This window comes from Tachysurus vachellii, chromosome 15, assembly GCF_030014155.1.
Source record: "Tachysurus vachellii isolate PV-2020 chromosome 15, HZAU_Pvac_v1, whole genome shotgun sequence".
NCBI classification, from domain to species: domain Eukaryota; kingdom Metazoa; phylum Chordata; class Actinopteri; order Siluriformes; family Bagridae; genus Tachysurus; species Tachysurus vachellii.
In genome coordinates this window covers 18,125,609-18,139,936 of record NC_083474.1, presented here as the reverse complement: position 1 = coordinate 18,139,936, position 14,328 = coordinate 18,125,609, and the positions used below count along the sequence as shown (strand labels likewise).

At 37.2% G+C, this 14,328-nt stretch overlaps 1 protein-coding gene across 1 annotated transcript in view; it reads right to left on the bottom strand.

The window, feature by feature from the left end:
* rxfp2b (relaxin family peptide receptor 2b) overlaps positions 1–14,328 on the bottom strand; it is a 47,581-nt gene that overhangs the window by 29,969 nt on the left and 3,284 nt on the right. The window contains exons 2-5 of the mRNA XM_060888147.1: positions 7,185–7,325; positions 5,099–5,176; positions 4,697–4,802; positions 188–259 (exon numbers count right to left, since the gene is read on the bottom strand). Coding sequence (XP_060744130.1) covers positions 188–259; positions 4,697–4,802; positions 5,099–5,176; positions 7,185–7,325 — 397 coding nt within the window. The remainder of the gene's footprint in view (positions 1–187; positions 260–4,696; positions 4,803–5,098; positions 5,177–7,184; positions 7,326–14,328) is intronic.

The window sequence follows — 14,328 nt, the reverse complement described above, 5'->3', positions numbered from 1 at the left end:
TCTGGCTACATGTCTCACATTTTTTCAACCACCGAATGCTGAGATTTGCAAATAATTCTCTTGACTCTCTTTATACTGTTTGTACTATTTGCAGCATATTGAAGTTGGATTGTGTCAAAATCTGCCACTACTGGCATAAAAGTTTAGTTTGGGTAAGGATAGAGAAAAAAAATGTCTAGGGACTTACAGTCTTCGAAGTTCTTTGTATCGAATAAAAGCATTTTCAGGTAATACTCGAATCTCATTGCTCTTAAGAGACCTGTGGAAGAACAAAAAAGCAGCAGTGAGAGGTGATCCATGCACATGTTTCCTTCACAACATGAAAGTGTGTTTTATTTTTTCTCTCTGCTAATAAGTACATGCACAAATTGGGCTTATGTCCTTAGAAATTCAAGTTTGATCATTTCTATTTGACACTGTGTGAACAAGCATCGAATACTGATGCGTAAAGAGCCAGAGCCGATTGTACAGCATCAGCTTAGAAAGAAAATATCTTTTGCTGTTTCACAACAGTGCTGTACATCTTCTATCGTATTGTTGCAACCAGCAGTATTGAATGCTGTTAAATAGCTAAGACGTGTAAACTCATTAAACAGATAATGTCTAAGTTCGCACTGTAAACTTCTTTCTGACATGCTGGTAGGACAAAGCCAATAAATTAGGGGCAATGGTGGCTCAAGTGGCTAAGGCTCTGAGTTGTTGATTAGAGAATTAGGGTTCAAGCCCCAGCACTGCCAAGCTGCAACTGTTGGGCCTTTAACCCTCCCTGCTTTTCACTGCAAAGCATTTCACTGTGCAAATTCTAATTTTATTTGTCACATACACAGACATGCAGTTAAATGCTTTAAGTTTTCACATATCCCAGGTTATTAGGAGCCTGGGGTCAGAGCACAGGGTCAGCCATAGTACGGCGCCCCTGGAGCAGGTGAGGATAAGGGCCTTGCTCAAGGATCCAACTTTAATGTCTTAGCAGCTTATGGGCTTAAACCCTGACCTTCTGATCAGTAATCTGATCATGTACCCACTTTGCTTATGCTTTAAAATACATGTAACAAAAATAATTGGCTATAACATGGGGCGAAGATGTCATTCGTGCCAACACCTACTGAGTATTTTATTTTGTTGTGATGTAAAGTGCCAGTTCCTTTTAAGCCCTTGCCCATCAAACATGCCCAGCTTTAATAGTTCCAAAAGCATACTGCCAGTTACTAGTTAACCATCCAGCTTAGCAGTTGCATAAGCTGTAAAAGCTGGGGCACCCGTACAATCAGATCTTTATGACCAAATAAAAAAAACTCTACTGCAGCTGATGAATTAACAACATTGAGTTTGGTGGTTCAGTTCATTGTCCAAGGCTCAAACACTGGCAATTGTACAGGTAAAATGTTGACACTAAGAATAAGTTCACCAGAACCAGGCACACACCCAGATGGCACCATGATGCTGGATGCAGAAAAAAAAGCCAATGGGCTTGACTCCTAGTCCTTATTACCCACTCCACTATCTCATTAACTGAGAAAGCTTCATCAGTTAGACAAGCTCAGGGATTTAACTTGTTTATTTTATTTTACTTGAGTATACTGTAGTTTCTGTGGGATATCTTCTATCTTCAATAGACTTCAATAAACAAGATTATGAGGACCATTTGTACAAAGCAGCTGATATGGTCAATATCAAAAATGGCTTACATTTAAATAGGAAGCTAGAAATAGTTCATGGTTGTGAATGTTAAATATTCAAGATATTAATATCTCTTTTATTCTAATTTGAAATCCCAGATTTTTAATGTGGCCTCAGACACAGACACTTTATGAGGCATATTTATTTGGTTTTAAGGCATTACATATTCAGACCTGTATTCATACTGCGCTACGGTTGAAATATTTAAGAGTTCAGATATAATTTAGTAGGTAACACTCTGATCCTGGTCATTTAAATGATTTATGCGATGTGATAAAATGCTGTTCTCAATCTTTAGCTGGTAAAAAGCTCACATTCCTCTGACATTCTTAAAGAAATTGGTAATTTATTGTCAATTTCATTGTCAAGTCCTAACATGTGTCTTTCATCAATATAATTCTGTTATTTTTCTGTTTTCTCTGTGCCCTTTAACAAGCACTTTCCATATTTACCCAAACAAGCGTGAACTTCAGCTTGGCACTGCCCAGCATTCCAGTGACAAGCAATGCCTTATGTATGCTAACAATTTCTCCTATAACCCACAGCACTTCTCTATATCCCAAGACATCTGTAGTGAATATAATCTACCCTAATAGTTTAAACGGGTTTTGGTGTTAAAGTGTCTCAAAAATCAATAGTCAAAATTTTAGACATGTCATATCCTGCAGAGTTAAATGAAATCTTCTGGAATACGTACGATTTGTACCAATCGCTTTTTTCTAAAGATTGTATAGTCCCGAGTTCTCGAAATTCATTTCTTTTAACGACAATGTTGCACAAGTACTACATGCTCCAAACAAGATACAAGCCATAGCAAGAAAAATGGTTCAATTGATCCATGCCAGTGCAATTAATCAATGATGCCTCTTATAAATTAGGTAATAACACTGAAGTACTGTTCTCACAAAATACTGATGCTCCTTAGGGAGTAGGTAATAACACTGAAGTACTGTTCTCACAAAATACTGATGCTCCTTAGGAAGTAGGTAATAACACTGAAGTACTGTTCTGACAAAATTACGATACTAGAAAATAGTTACGAAATGCTGCAAAATCCAAAAATTTTTCCTTTGTGTCTATTTCCACACTACTCACTATACTCACTAAAGAGCGTTTAAACGTGACAAATTTCGAAATGCCAAAACATTAGCATGGCAATTAATTAATTACAGTGATGCCTCGAGATACGAGTGCTTTGACATACGAATTTTTTGAGATACGAGCTGTGATTCGACCAAATTTTTGCCTTTAGATACGAGCATATTTTTGAGATACGAGCATCCGAGTCGCCGCCACCGAAACAAAGATCCCCAACAACCACGTGTGCTCTGTTTCCCCGCCTCAGCTTCCCGCGTCTCACTCGGTTAAAGCCTCCTTTCCACTGCACACGACAAACGACGGTCGATAAACCGGAAGTCATTCATTTCCTATGGAGAGTCGCAAAGGCAATGCGTGAGGTGCCGACCGTCTGCCGATCCGTAATTTTCTGATCCGTTTTGAGCGTTGGATCCGTTAAAAATTTAACTTGTGCGACTACACCGCATCAGATATGCTGACCGGACAGGTTTTTATTAAAACGACCGGCAGATGTTAGTGAGGAAAGAGTGACAAAAAAGGCAAAAACAAGTGAAGAGAAAAGCGATGAAGAAAATTAAGCAAAATTAATGTAAAGAAAACAGAAAGTGTAGCAATTAAGTTCAGTTAAGTTAAGAGAATTTCAGTTCTGTCAGGACCACTTTGTCAAAAGAGAATTTATTAGATGATATTCATACAGTTAGTGTTGGCAGTATGGTTCTGTTCTGGGCAAGAATCCATGCACCCGTCTGTGGGCATGCATGGACAGAGCGGAGAAAGCAGCGAAAATAGAATAGACCTCCCGTATAACAGAACCACTAATCATGCCTAGTATTAGATATGCTCGCTTACGCGTTTTTGGAAAGTAATAAATGAATGAATGAATTGATAAATAATTAAATAATTAGAGAGAGAGGGAGAGAGAGAGAAATATGTGGAGATTTATGACGTAAACTGGTACAACAAACACAGGTTCCGGCGTGGTGGAGTCGGGGTTGGAGGAGGGAGTTTAGATCACAGTAGCAGCGAAGCACTAGAGCGGCTCTATGAATGGGACTTTAAATGGTCGGGTAATATGAATGTCGTAACCGAATTGGTGCGCGTCGTGGACAGCTGATTAACAGCTGATGCACGCTTGACGACGTGGCCTGCCAGAACTAACGCGATGCTTGATTTAAGTTCGTTAATTTTAGTAAAGTTTAGTTAAGTTCCATTTAAGTGTAAAGTAGCATTAAGAGTGTACATTAGCGAGTAAATGAACGAAAGCGAAAGTGTACGTACGAGACAAAATTCCTCCTGTTTACTCCTCCCTCATCCTCCGTGCGCATCTTCCGTAAAGTAAAACCAGTTTATTTTTTTAACATTCTCTTTTATTACTGTATGTTTTTATACAATATTTGTCATTTATAAATAGAGGTACTGTACATTTTTCATATTCAAAACACATAAACAAAACAACTGGAGTGGAATTTTGCGAGCTGGAACGGATTAATGGGATTTCAATTCATTTAAACAGGGAAAATTGTTTTGAGATACGAGCAATTTGAGATACGAGCAAAGTCACGGAACGAATTAAACTCATACTTCGAGGTATTACTGTAATTCATTCATTCTATCATCTGGCAATCTTCTAGCAATTTTTTAAGCTTGTATTAATTATTTTTCTCAAATTAGTAATACCTGAATCTGACTTAATGTTTTATAGCTCACAAATACAGTATGCTGTTTTTATAATTTTTTTAAATTATAATGTCCTTATCAGCATTTGTGGAAGAAGCACCGTGGCAGTCAAATCTGGAATGGAAACTTGCTCATCAGTTACTGCAGTATTTGAGTGGGGATGTAAGTAAGTATCAGCTGCTGCTACAACCTAAGTGGGACTGTCAGGAAATTACTGTGTGTGCCTGCAGGCTGGTAGAAAATTGACAATGAAAGTACGTACAGGGACGTTACATTGGATGACACATGCGGCACAGAATTCAAACTGATGCGCACACACTGGAGCTCCAGCTCAATGCACTGACAGGGATCTGGGTACTGCTGCAGAACTGTGTATGAGAGCGAGAGAGAGAGAGAGAGAGAGAGAGAGAGAGAGAGAGAGAGAGAGAGAGAGAGACCAGAAAGATGGAAACATTAGCCAAGGAGAAAGTTACAAAACCCACAAAAAACACAAGTGTATTTATTTAATCGCTTTATCTGCTGTAGTGCTTTTAGTATCTACACATTTTTTAAACAAAATTAAATGACTACACAGTGTTGTCTAGAACTTCCGACCGATTCCATCCGTCCTCACTGCTTTTAAGATAGCAGTAAAAAAGGTAAATGAGATCAGGTGTACTCTTACAGCAGTCTGTAGACAGATCGCGTCGGGCCGATATTTGAACGGTCCTGTCGAAAAAATTAGCCCAGCCACTGTTATCTCCTACAGGACACAGAGAGAATTAATAATTTGGTGCAACGTGTGCAAGCTGTCCATGTAGAAAAGGTCAAACATGCACATCTACACAAACAGACAGAGAAATGCAGAAAAGAAACAGGTTTGTTAAAGACCTTATAGAGTGCTGCATGAGTTTTTCATGTTTTTCACAAGAATACTGACATGATTGTGTAATTATAATGGAAGTCTAAAAAAAGTAACTGAGGTTAGTGTGAAAATGTTTATGTCAGCGAAGGGGTCCATCTCAGGGTAAAAACCAGGTCCGAGCGCAGGGATAGTAAAACAACCATGACCATGACGAGGATTCCACGCTGCAAAACACAGCAGGGAAACATAGGGAAGAATATTAGCATTCAATTCATTCATTCATTCATTTTCTACCGCTTATCCGAACTACCTCGGGTCACGGGGTGCCTGTGCCTATCTCAGGCGTTATAGGGCATCAAGGCAGGATACACCCTGGATGGAGTGCCAACCCATCGCAGGGCACACACACACTCTCATTCACTCACACACTCACACACACACTCACACACACTCTCATTCACTCACGCAATCACACACTACGGACAATTTTCCAGAGATGCCAATCAACCTACCATGCATGTCTTTGGACCGGGGGAGGAAACCGGAGGCGGGAATTGAACCCCCAACCCTGGAGGTGTGAGGCAAACGTGCTAACCACTAAGCCACCTTGCCCCCCATTAGCATTCAATTCAATTCAATTCAAATTTATTTGTGCAGCCTATGGACGTTGTCTCAAAGTAGCTTTACAGAACATAAGAAACATGATACAAAAAGTTTATTATACTTAGATTAATATTAGACAAAAATTCAAGATTAATATTAGACTTATATTTAAATGTGTTTGTATTTATCCCCAGTGAACAAGTCTGAGGTGACTGAGGCGACTGTGGTGAGGAAAAAGTCCATTAGATGGAACCAGATGCAAAATTGAACCTCATCCTCATTTGAGTGACACTGGAGGGTGTGATTATAACCTGTTATAAAAACCAGAGAGTTTTATCATGAATAATGTTCTTTCACAATTGTCGGACTGTATATGGCTGTAGAAAGGATATAGCAGAAGGTTGTCCATCCTAGTTACACATAAGGGGCAGGTATGCAGAGGCAGGAAGGAATTTAATGGCAGGGCTGGGCAAGAACACGTTAACAAACAACAACACATAACACGACACATGAAAAACACACTGCCGGAACGCCCCCTAGAGTCCCGGCAGAAAACGTTCAAGCATAACCCTGACCATTTAAAAATGTGAGGTGATAATATGCAATTAGGGAATTTTACAAAAAAAAAAAAAAAAAAAAAAATCTAATAAATTCTATTCCTATCTGTTTCATGTACAATGCATTCATTCTTAAAGAAATGGAATAAATAAATAAATAAATAAATACACAAACCAAATGTTCAAAAGTTTGTTGTATTTTAAAGATATGAAACGTTACACTAAGCTCTTGTATTTAACTATTTTTATTATTATTTTGAATCAGTATAGATTAGTAAAGGTTAATAATGAAAGAATCAGAAGGTTAAAGCTTTAAAGTGGAGCAATTTAAAAAAATATTTTATTCACCCCAAATTATTTGAACTAATTTAATTTTTTTAAAATAATAAAATAATAATAATAATATTAGTGTGCATTAAAAAGCAATTTCCATATTTTTCCCATTTTTCATTTTAAAAAGAAAAATGAACAAATGCAACATCTCAGTAGAGTAAAATGTCCGTATATGTTGCACATTTTTATATGCTACAGATAAGGTACATAAAAGGTACGTAAGGTACATAAACACTTAAATAAATAGCTTAAATAAATAGGTTATAAAAAAAGGTTATAAAACCTCTGGAGTTTTCCATTAAGGAAACACATTTGTTCCAGTTCAGTCCCTTGAGGTTTTCAGTGTGAATTAGTGTAAGAAAGTGTGTGTGTGTGTGTGTGTACATGTGTGTGTGTGCGTGTGTGCTACTGACCACAGTGCTCCTCGTCGGCTCCGTTAGGACAGTCCTCTTGGCCATTACAGTGCAGCACCTGAGGCAGACACACACTCACATTTCCACACGGAAAGTGGCCTAGTGGACAGATCTCAGATGCTATCCACGTGCTACCAAGCCCTTTTGGAGATAAACACACACACACACACACACACACACATGCACACCTGCTCATTTACATACACATTTACAATGTCGCTTAAAATTCACATGCTGGATCATCAAAACTAGGCTCATTTCCATATAAAAGGTTATTTAATCAGGTTCCTATAAATGTGGAATTTTGATATCCTGTTTTCTAGCTTCCTCTCAGTGCTGGTCTCAAGGACCATTTCCTCCCATATCACCAGCAGCCCATGACTGGGAGTCTGAGAGTGTATAATTATGTTGCTTTGTAGAAGCCAACATTCTGTTTTCCTATTTCAGCTCAGACAAAAATTTATAAAATTTAATGCAGCCTAGGGCTTTCGAGCCACAACCAAATTCGGATATGTTGTAGACCCTGGTCTGAAGTTTGTTGCTATTACTTTTATAAGCGATCCGAGTACTCGTACTTCCGGTACCGGGTCTCAAAGTGGCCTTTTTTCCCATAGACTCCCATTATAAACTTTGGAGGTTTATAACTCAGCAAGCTTTCGAACTTTCTACACCAAACTCGGCCAGATCCTTTAGGGTGATACTCTGAACAAACTTTTAAATTGGTGTACCGACTGGCCTTCCGGTTGTGCCACAGCCCCGCCCCCAAAATATGCAAAATCAAAAAACTTTTTACAACATGGACATGTGACATATCAAAACACTCAGAACAATTAGGGGAACTTCCTCACGTGTATTCTGATTACGTCACTTGCTCGTCTCCACTTGCCTCCAAATGTTTTGGCACCCTATCTTTCTATCCACTTGCCTCCAAAAGTAACACTGTCCCTTATGTCCACTCGCCTCCAAAAAGCACCGGCCTTTGCGAATACTTGCCTCATCAAAGCCAACATCAAAGTTTGTCACGACGAACTTTACAAATCTAGTTTGTCTTGCTATCTGGGTGACATTTTTTTTCTCTCTAATCAATATGATGCCAATCAATCTTAACCTTAACTACCTTCATGTAGACATAAATTAGTAGTTAGCGCCCCGGCTATGGGCATATTCAGGTGCCTCATGATGTTATACAGTATAAGCATAAAAATGAGTTTAAGTATTACAGAAAAAATATCTGTGCGGTTAAAGGAAGATCATTATGAAGTAAGAAAATTTAAGGAACTTTTCAGATTAAAATATGATGCATTTGACTTGAATTTGGTTTTTATTATAAAGCTGTGACTGTACATGGGAGAGTCAATGCAGTGACAAAAACACAGCTGTTTATATTTAGGTGATATTTTACATTTAGCAAACACCCTTATCCAGAGCGAATCACATTTTTATCTCATTTTATACAACTGAGAGTTGAGGGCCTTACTCAGGGGCCCAGCAGTAACAGCTTAGTGGCCCAGGGATTCGATCTCACAACCTTCCAATCAGTAACCCACCAACTTAACCATTAAGCTACAACATCCCCAGTTTGCCCAGGAGGGCAGCAATGCTGTCTCACATCTCCAGCGTTTCCATCGTGATCCCAACCTCAGGTTAATGGAGTTTCATCTGTTATATTCTCCAAATGTCTGAGTGAGTTTCAAGCATGTTATACAATTATTACGGTACCAGATGGTGTTGAATGAACTTTTCCCTGTATTCAAATAAACACTGAAGAACAACATCTTCACCAAACATACAGTATGAACGAGCACTTATTTAACTTTAATAACAAATCCCTTAATCTATGTGTTGATTTTTTATGCTGTATGAACCTCAGCTATCTTTTGAGATTTAGCTCAACATCATTCTTTTGTCTCTGATCTAGCAACCTAATCCTGAGGATATGTTTGGGTCACTCTGGGTAAAGACATCTAAATTCTAAATGTTAGAGGGAAAAGAGCAATTATTTGTCCTTTAGCAGGGTAAATTCTATTCTTTAAGACTGATGATATGGAAAAAAATGAAGGCAAATATTCCTGCCTAATAACTTTTCTATTAATATTCTGAATATTCCAACAAAGAACATGTGAATGGGAATAAGTTTGTGTGTGAATATATATACAATATATATATAATACTCTGCAAAATTTACGGCAATCAAGAACAAAGACAAAGCCTGTATTAATACTAAATGCTTGACAAATAATTTAAAAACAATTCATATGGCACAAGAACAAGAACGAAGGAATGTAAAGGTTGTATTTCCTAAAAATCAGAAGTCATATTTCTTATGTTTTCCAGAGACGTGGAGCAAATGAGTGACTAATACTTAAATAAATATTTGTCCTGAAATTTTAGTTTGACATTTTTATAGCATTATATCCCAGAGATGGCTAAAGCATTGCACTTACTTTGATTACTGTCATAAATCAATAATGAAGGCTAAAAGTAGTTCAGGAAGTGGGGCAGCTTTCCTGGATCTGATCAAACCAAACATAGAACCCAGAAGCTTTATTCCATCATCTCCTGGGTGCACTTCCAAACTGGATAGAAACCACATGAGTCACATCAGGTGTATTCCATGTGCACAAACCTGAACTTTAAAGCAATTTTAAGCTACTTGTTCAAATCCCTAGTGTATTGGAATGATCTACTTTTACGTCACTTTACCTGGTTTAGCTGGTTATACAATATAATGAAACAGTGACACTGATACAGGGCTCTCAAGTTTTGAAGACAGGCAAGAGTGACATTTCCAACCCCCCCAGCAACCCCCACCCCCACCCCTCCGTTGTTTATTGTAAGTGTTTGTTACCTTTTTGGACTCCTTTATCATTTGTAATGTTGCTCACATTTAAAACAGTTCAGCTCAAGCCCAGACATTTTTAGGGTCATGATTGAGGACAATGTCCCGTTCAGAGACAAGCTGTTTCGTGTTGAAGTTTTGTTCAAACCGACCATAGAAAATACTCTCTCTAATGAATGTTTTTTGTTTTTTTTTAATTGGCTGTCACGTTAAATCTTACCCATATACAATAGTGCTATTTTCTGATTGGCTATTGTGTAGCCTCTTTTTTGATTGGCTGATAAGTGTCAGGCTCGACTAAGAGCTCCAGGGGAGACGCGCTTGATTCCTGCCCGGTTCCATAGAGACAGCGGTGCGGACAGATACGTTTGGGCGCTGAGGCTTATTAAATATATGATAAATAGTAATAGTTTATTATTAAATAGTTTTTCTGAGTGAGAAATACGATGTGTGGTGGGAGAGCGTGACAAAAGGCCGAAATGCGTGACTGTCACTCGTGTCAATGCGTGACACTTGACAGCCCTGCTGATATGTTCTCAGGCCTGATTGGTTAGAAAGTGGATTTATTTTCTATAACAGCAGCACGACATGAGACTAATCACAGGTTTCTATAGTAACAAGGTTTGTTTGTTAGCCTGTGGCCAATCTGCCATAAAGGGAAGGAAATATTTGGCAAAAACATCAGGCTTTCAGTGAGGAGGCACTTAGTTACTATTTATGAAACATTTATGGAACGAGTCTCCAGTGCCAACACTTTTATTTAGTTTTATATCATAGGAAATACTGTGACGGAACTGTAAACGTCTGCAGAGAGTGGTAAAGACCACTGAGAAGAATATCAGAACTCCACTGTTCTCTCTGTGGGCTATTTACCATCGCAGGGTTCACAGGAACTCTCAAGCTGCCTCTATCCTTAAGGACACCACCCACCTAACATGGATTGTTCACACTCTTACCTTCAGGACGGAGGTATAGGAGTGTGAAATACAGAACTTACAGATTAAGTAACTCCTCTTCCCCTACTATTAGACTCTTTAATGAGTAACCAGCAGTCACTAAACTGTTTTATCTCAATCTGCACATTTGTTAATGTTACTGCTGCTATTGTTATCATTGATTATTTGTACTACTATTATCATACTGTTACTGTACTACTATGCACAAAAGTAGTCAATATTCTACATGTGCACATATAGATATATGCATATTACTGGTTGTCTTTATTTCTATTCCTGCAGCTTAGTTTTATTTATTATGTCTGTGTGTATGTGTGTGTTATAGAGATAAATTCATTGTACAGGGAAACTTGTTTTCCTCACTGTGCATTATGACAGTAAATGCTTTGAATTTTGAACTTTAAAAGTCTTCAGCACAGACAAATTTACATTTTCTGATCTGAGCTTTTTATAGCTTTTTCTATTATAATCTGCAAGCCAGAGGCTGGCGAGGGAACGACTGTTTATATCTGCGAACGTTTGATGAAAGTGATAAAAAGAATTTAATTATCATTCAGACGTTTCATCAGCAAAAAAAATTGAAGTATGAATGTTTTAAAAGGATGACTTTCCATCCGTTAACGAATTAAAACAATTGTAATCATTGGCAAATTGCTGTGGTATAAGAGGAATAAAACACTTTGTGGTGTTAACAGAAACTGCGATTTATGTTGAGTTGCATTACAAAAGACTGTCACTGATTATTTTGCTATGTTTAATACAAAACAGCCAGCAAAAGCACAAAGAAAACAGGAAAAATGTTCAATATAAAGTGCATGAAACACAATACGAGTAGTCCATCGCTACAAACGAGAAATGTGCAATAAGTTGTTTTCTGTTGATTAGCGTATCATTCTTAGCGTTTGACTTAAATTGAGTTTGTATATTGATCTACAGTAATACCCAGAAGTTCACTGCACTCTAACATTTTACTCTGAACTAATCCTGCATCAAATTTCTGCTCAGCAGTAAAGTATTTGGAGAAAAAGCACGACTTTTTTGCTTTTGAAACCCTCGCGATCCAAAAAAGATCAATAAAAACTAAACTGTCAGGGTTTACTGGGATGAATTCAATTCGATTCAATTTATTTGTATAGCACTTTTAACAATTCCCATTGTCTAAAAGCAGCTTTTTAGAAGTATGGAAACAGAAGAGAGAGAAAAAAAGAAATAAATATATAATAATAAGAAGAAAAAATTCCTATCCCTAATGAGAAGCCGGAGGTGACGGCGGCAAGGAAAAACACCCTGAGATGATATGAGGAGGAAACCTTGAAAGGAAGCAGGCTCAGAAGGAAACCTCATCCTCATGAATGCAAATGTCTAGTCTTAAAATCAAACCTGTCTCCGTATATATTCAGCTATAATTATTCGTCTTAAACAATATTCAGTAATTAGTAAAATGTTTTAGTAAATATAATAAAACTAAACAACAAAGATTTGATTCCTGGATATTGAAGTGTAATGATACGACTAAATGTTTTAATTTATAACGTTTATCTTTTATTATACTGATATGTAACTATTATATTACTAAATGTAATCGCTGAAAACGTATACTCGTTGACTTACAATAACCCAGTTTCAGTCAAAAGGACGATAAACTGTCTCTGTATCAGTTTTCCTCTCACGATTTCTCCTCTTTGTGAGTTATTCCTCACCGTTTGCTTTTGGCTTGCGGTCCGGTGGCTATAAAGCGGCATTGAGACCATATGTATAATAAAAAAGTGTTACAAATATGTGCAAATTCTTCAACTTTATATGCAAAAGGACTAAAACTGTATCTTTGAAATAAATCTCAGAAAGAAAGTTTAGCTTAAGATTTACAAAGCATGTCTGAAGCTCAAAGCCAGCCAACGCAAATGTTCACAAGTCGTTCCTCTGTGTCTCGACCTCGTCCTTGGGATTTTGACACCAGAGATTGCCCTTTAGTTTAATTTTTCTCTAAATGCAGGTTGTCTAAAGTGTCACCAAAGGCAAGATTTGGAAAAGCTGCCTCAGATGAATGACCTGACCAATTCATCCAAACGTAACGAACGGATGTAATAGGACAGTGAAGACAAACTCTGATAAACTGATGACCTGGACAAGTTCTTCATTTCATACAAAGGTGAAAAAGTCAAGCACAATACAATTAGCTGAAATCCTTCATGGTGGCATACAAATACATAAAGAAAATAGTTTAAATATTTGGTAAAGCACACATAAATGAATGACCCCACAGGATCCCAGCTGTTTTCTGTGCTTTAATAATTCATAATGTATAAGAACTAACTATAAGAATGTTTATAAAAGCATCATTAAAAATGGAAATATAAAGAACAAACTACATATGAAATCTTTCTGGATTTGATGTATAATAATTAAACGTACTGTATTTTGTGTGTTTATGTTTTTAATTTAAATCAGTTAAGCTCAGTTTAATATGTAAGGGCCAGTATTTATAAAGATTGTAAGAATGATCTCAGAGAGCTCCTAATCTAGCTTTAAAATGTCTAACTAGGAATCTTAAGAGTGATTCAGGAGAACTCAGTGATCTCAGAGCAACTCTGAGCAAAGAAAATACAACAACTTTTATCTTAAAGAGGAGGCGGGGCTTAACCCTGTTACTAGGTGACACATGGTTTTGAAGACTGTGATTGGTTGTCTAATAAAAAAATAGGAGAGCTTTTAAAATCTGGTCTATTATAAGCCTTCACTTTGTCTCTATGTTAACATATTTGAGTTTATATCGTGTAGGGATTACGTTCTTGACCGATCATATTACAGATGCTGTAACATCTGTATGTTATAAATGTAATAATTGTAATGTGAATGTAAATGTAAACATCTCTGACACAGAGCAGAAATGTCATAGCACCAAATGTTATCTCTAACATGATTGGTTCAATAATAAATAATCCCTTCACAATCTAATCTGTATCTTCTTATTAACTAACGATCATTTTTAAATATTATATACAATACATTTCTTCTCCCTCTTCACTTTCAGCCATTTTCTCCTCTGATAAATAAACTCTTATGCCTCTTCAAAGTCCTCCTCAATACTCCTAAGACTTTTTGACCTTGAGAGCTCTTTTAAGGGTTAAGATGCTTTATGAATAACTTTTATCTTTATTTTCTTTCGAATTTAGAAGAACTTCGTCCCTAGGAGCACTAAGAATTTTCATGAATACAGGCCCAGGTCTTTTTTCTTGTATTGTCTTATGTCTTGGATTGTTTGTAGAAGTTTGCACACATGCACTGAATGTGAATAGGACCAATTTATGTATTGGCCCTTAGTTCTGTGTTGTCTTGTATAGCTCTGTAT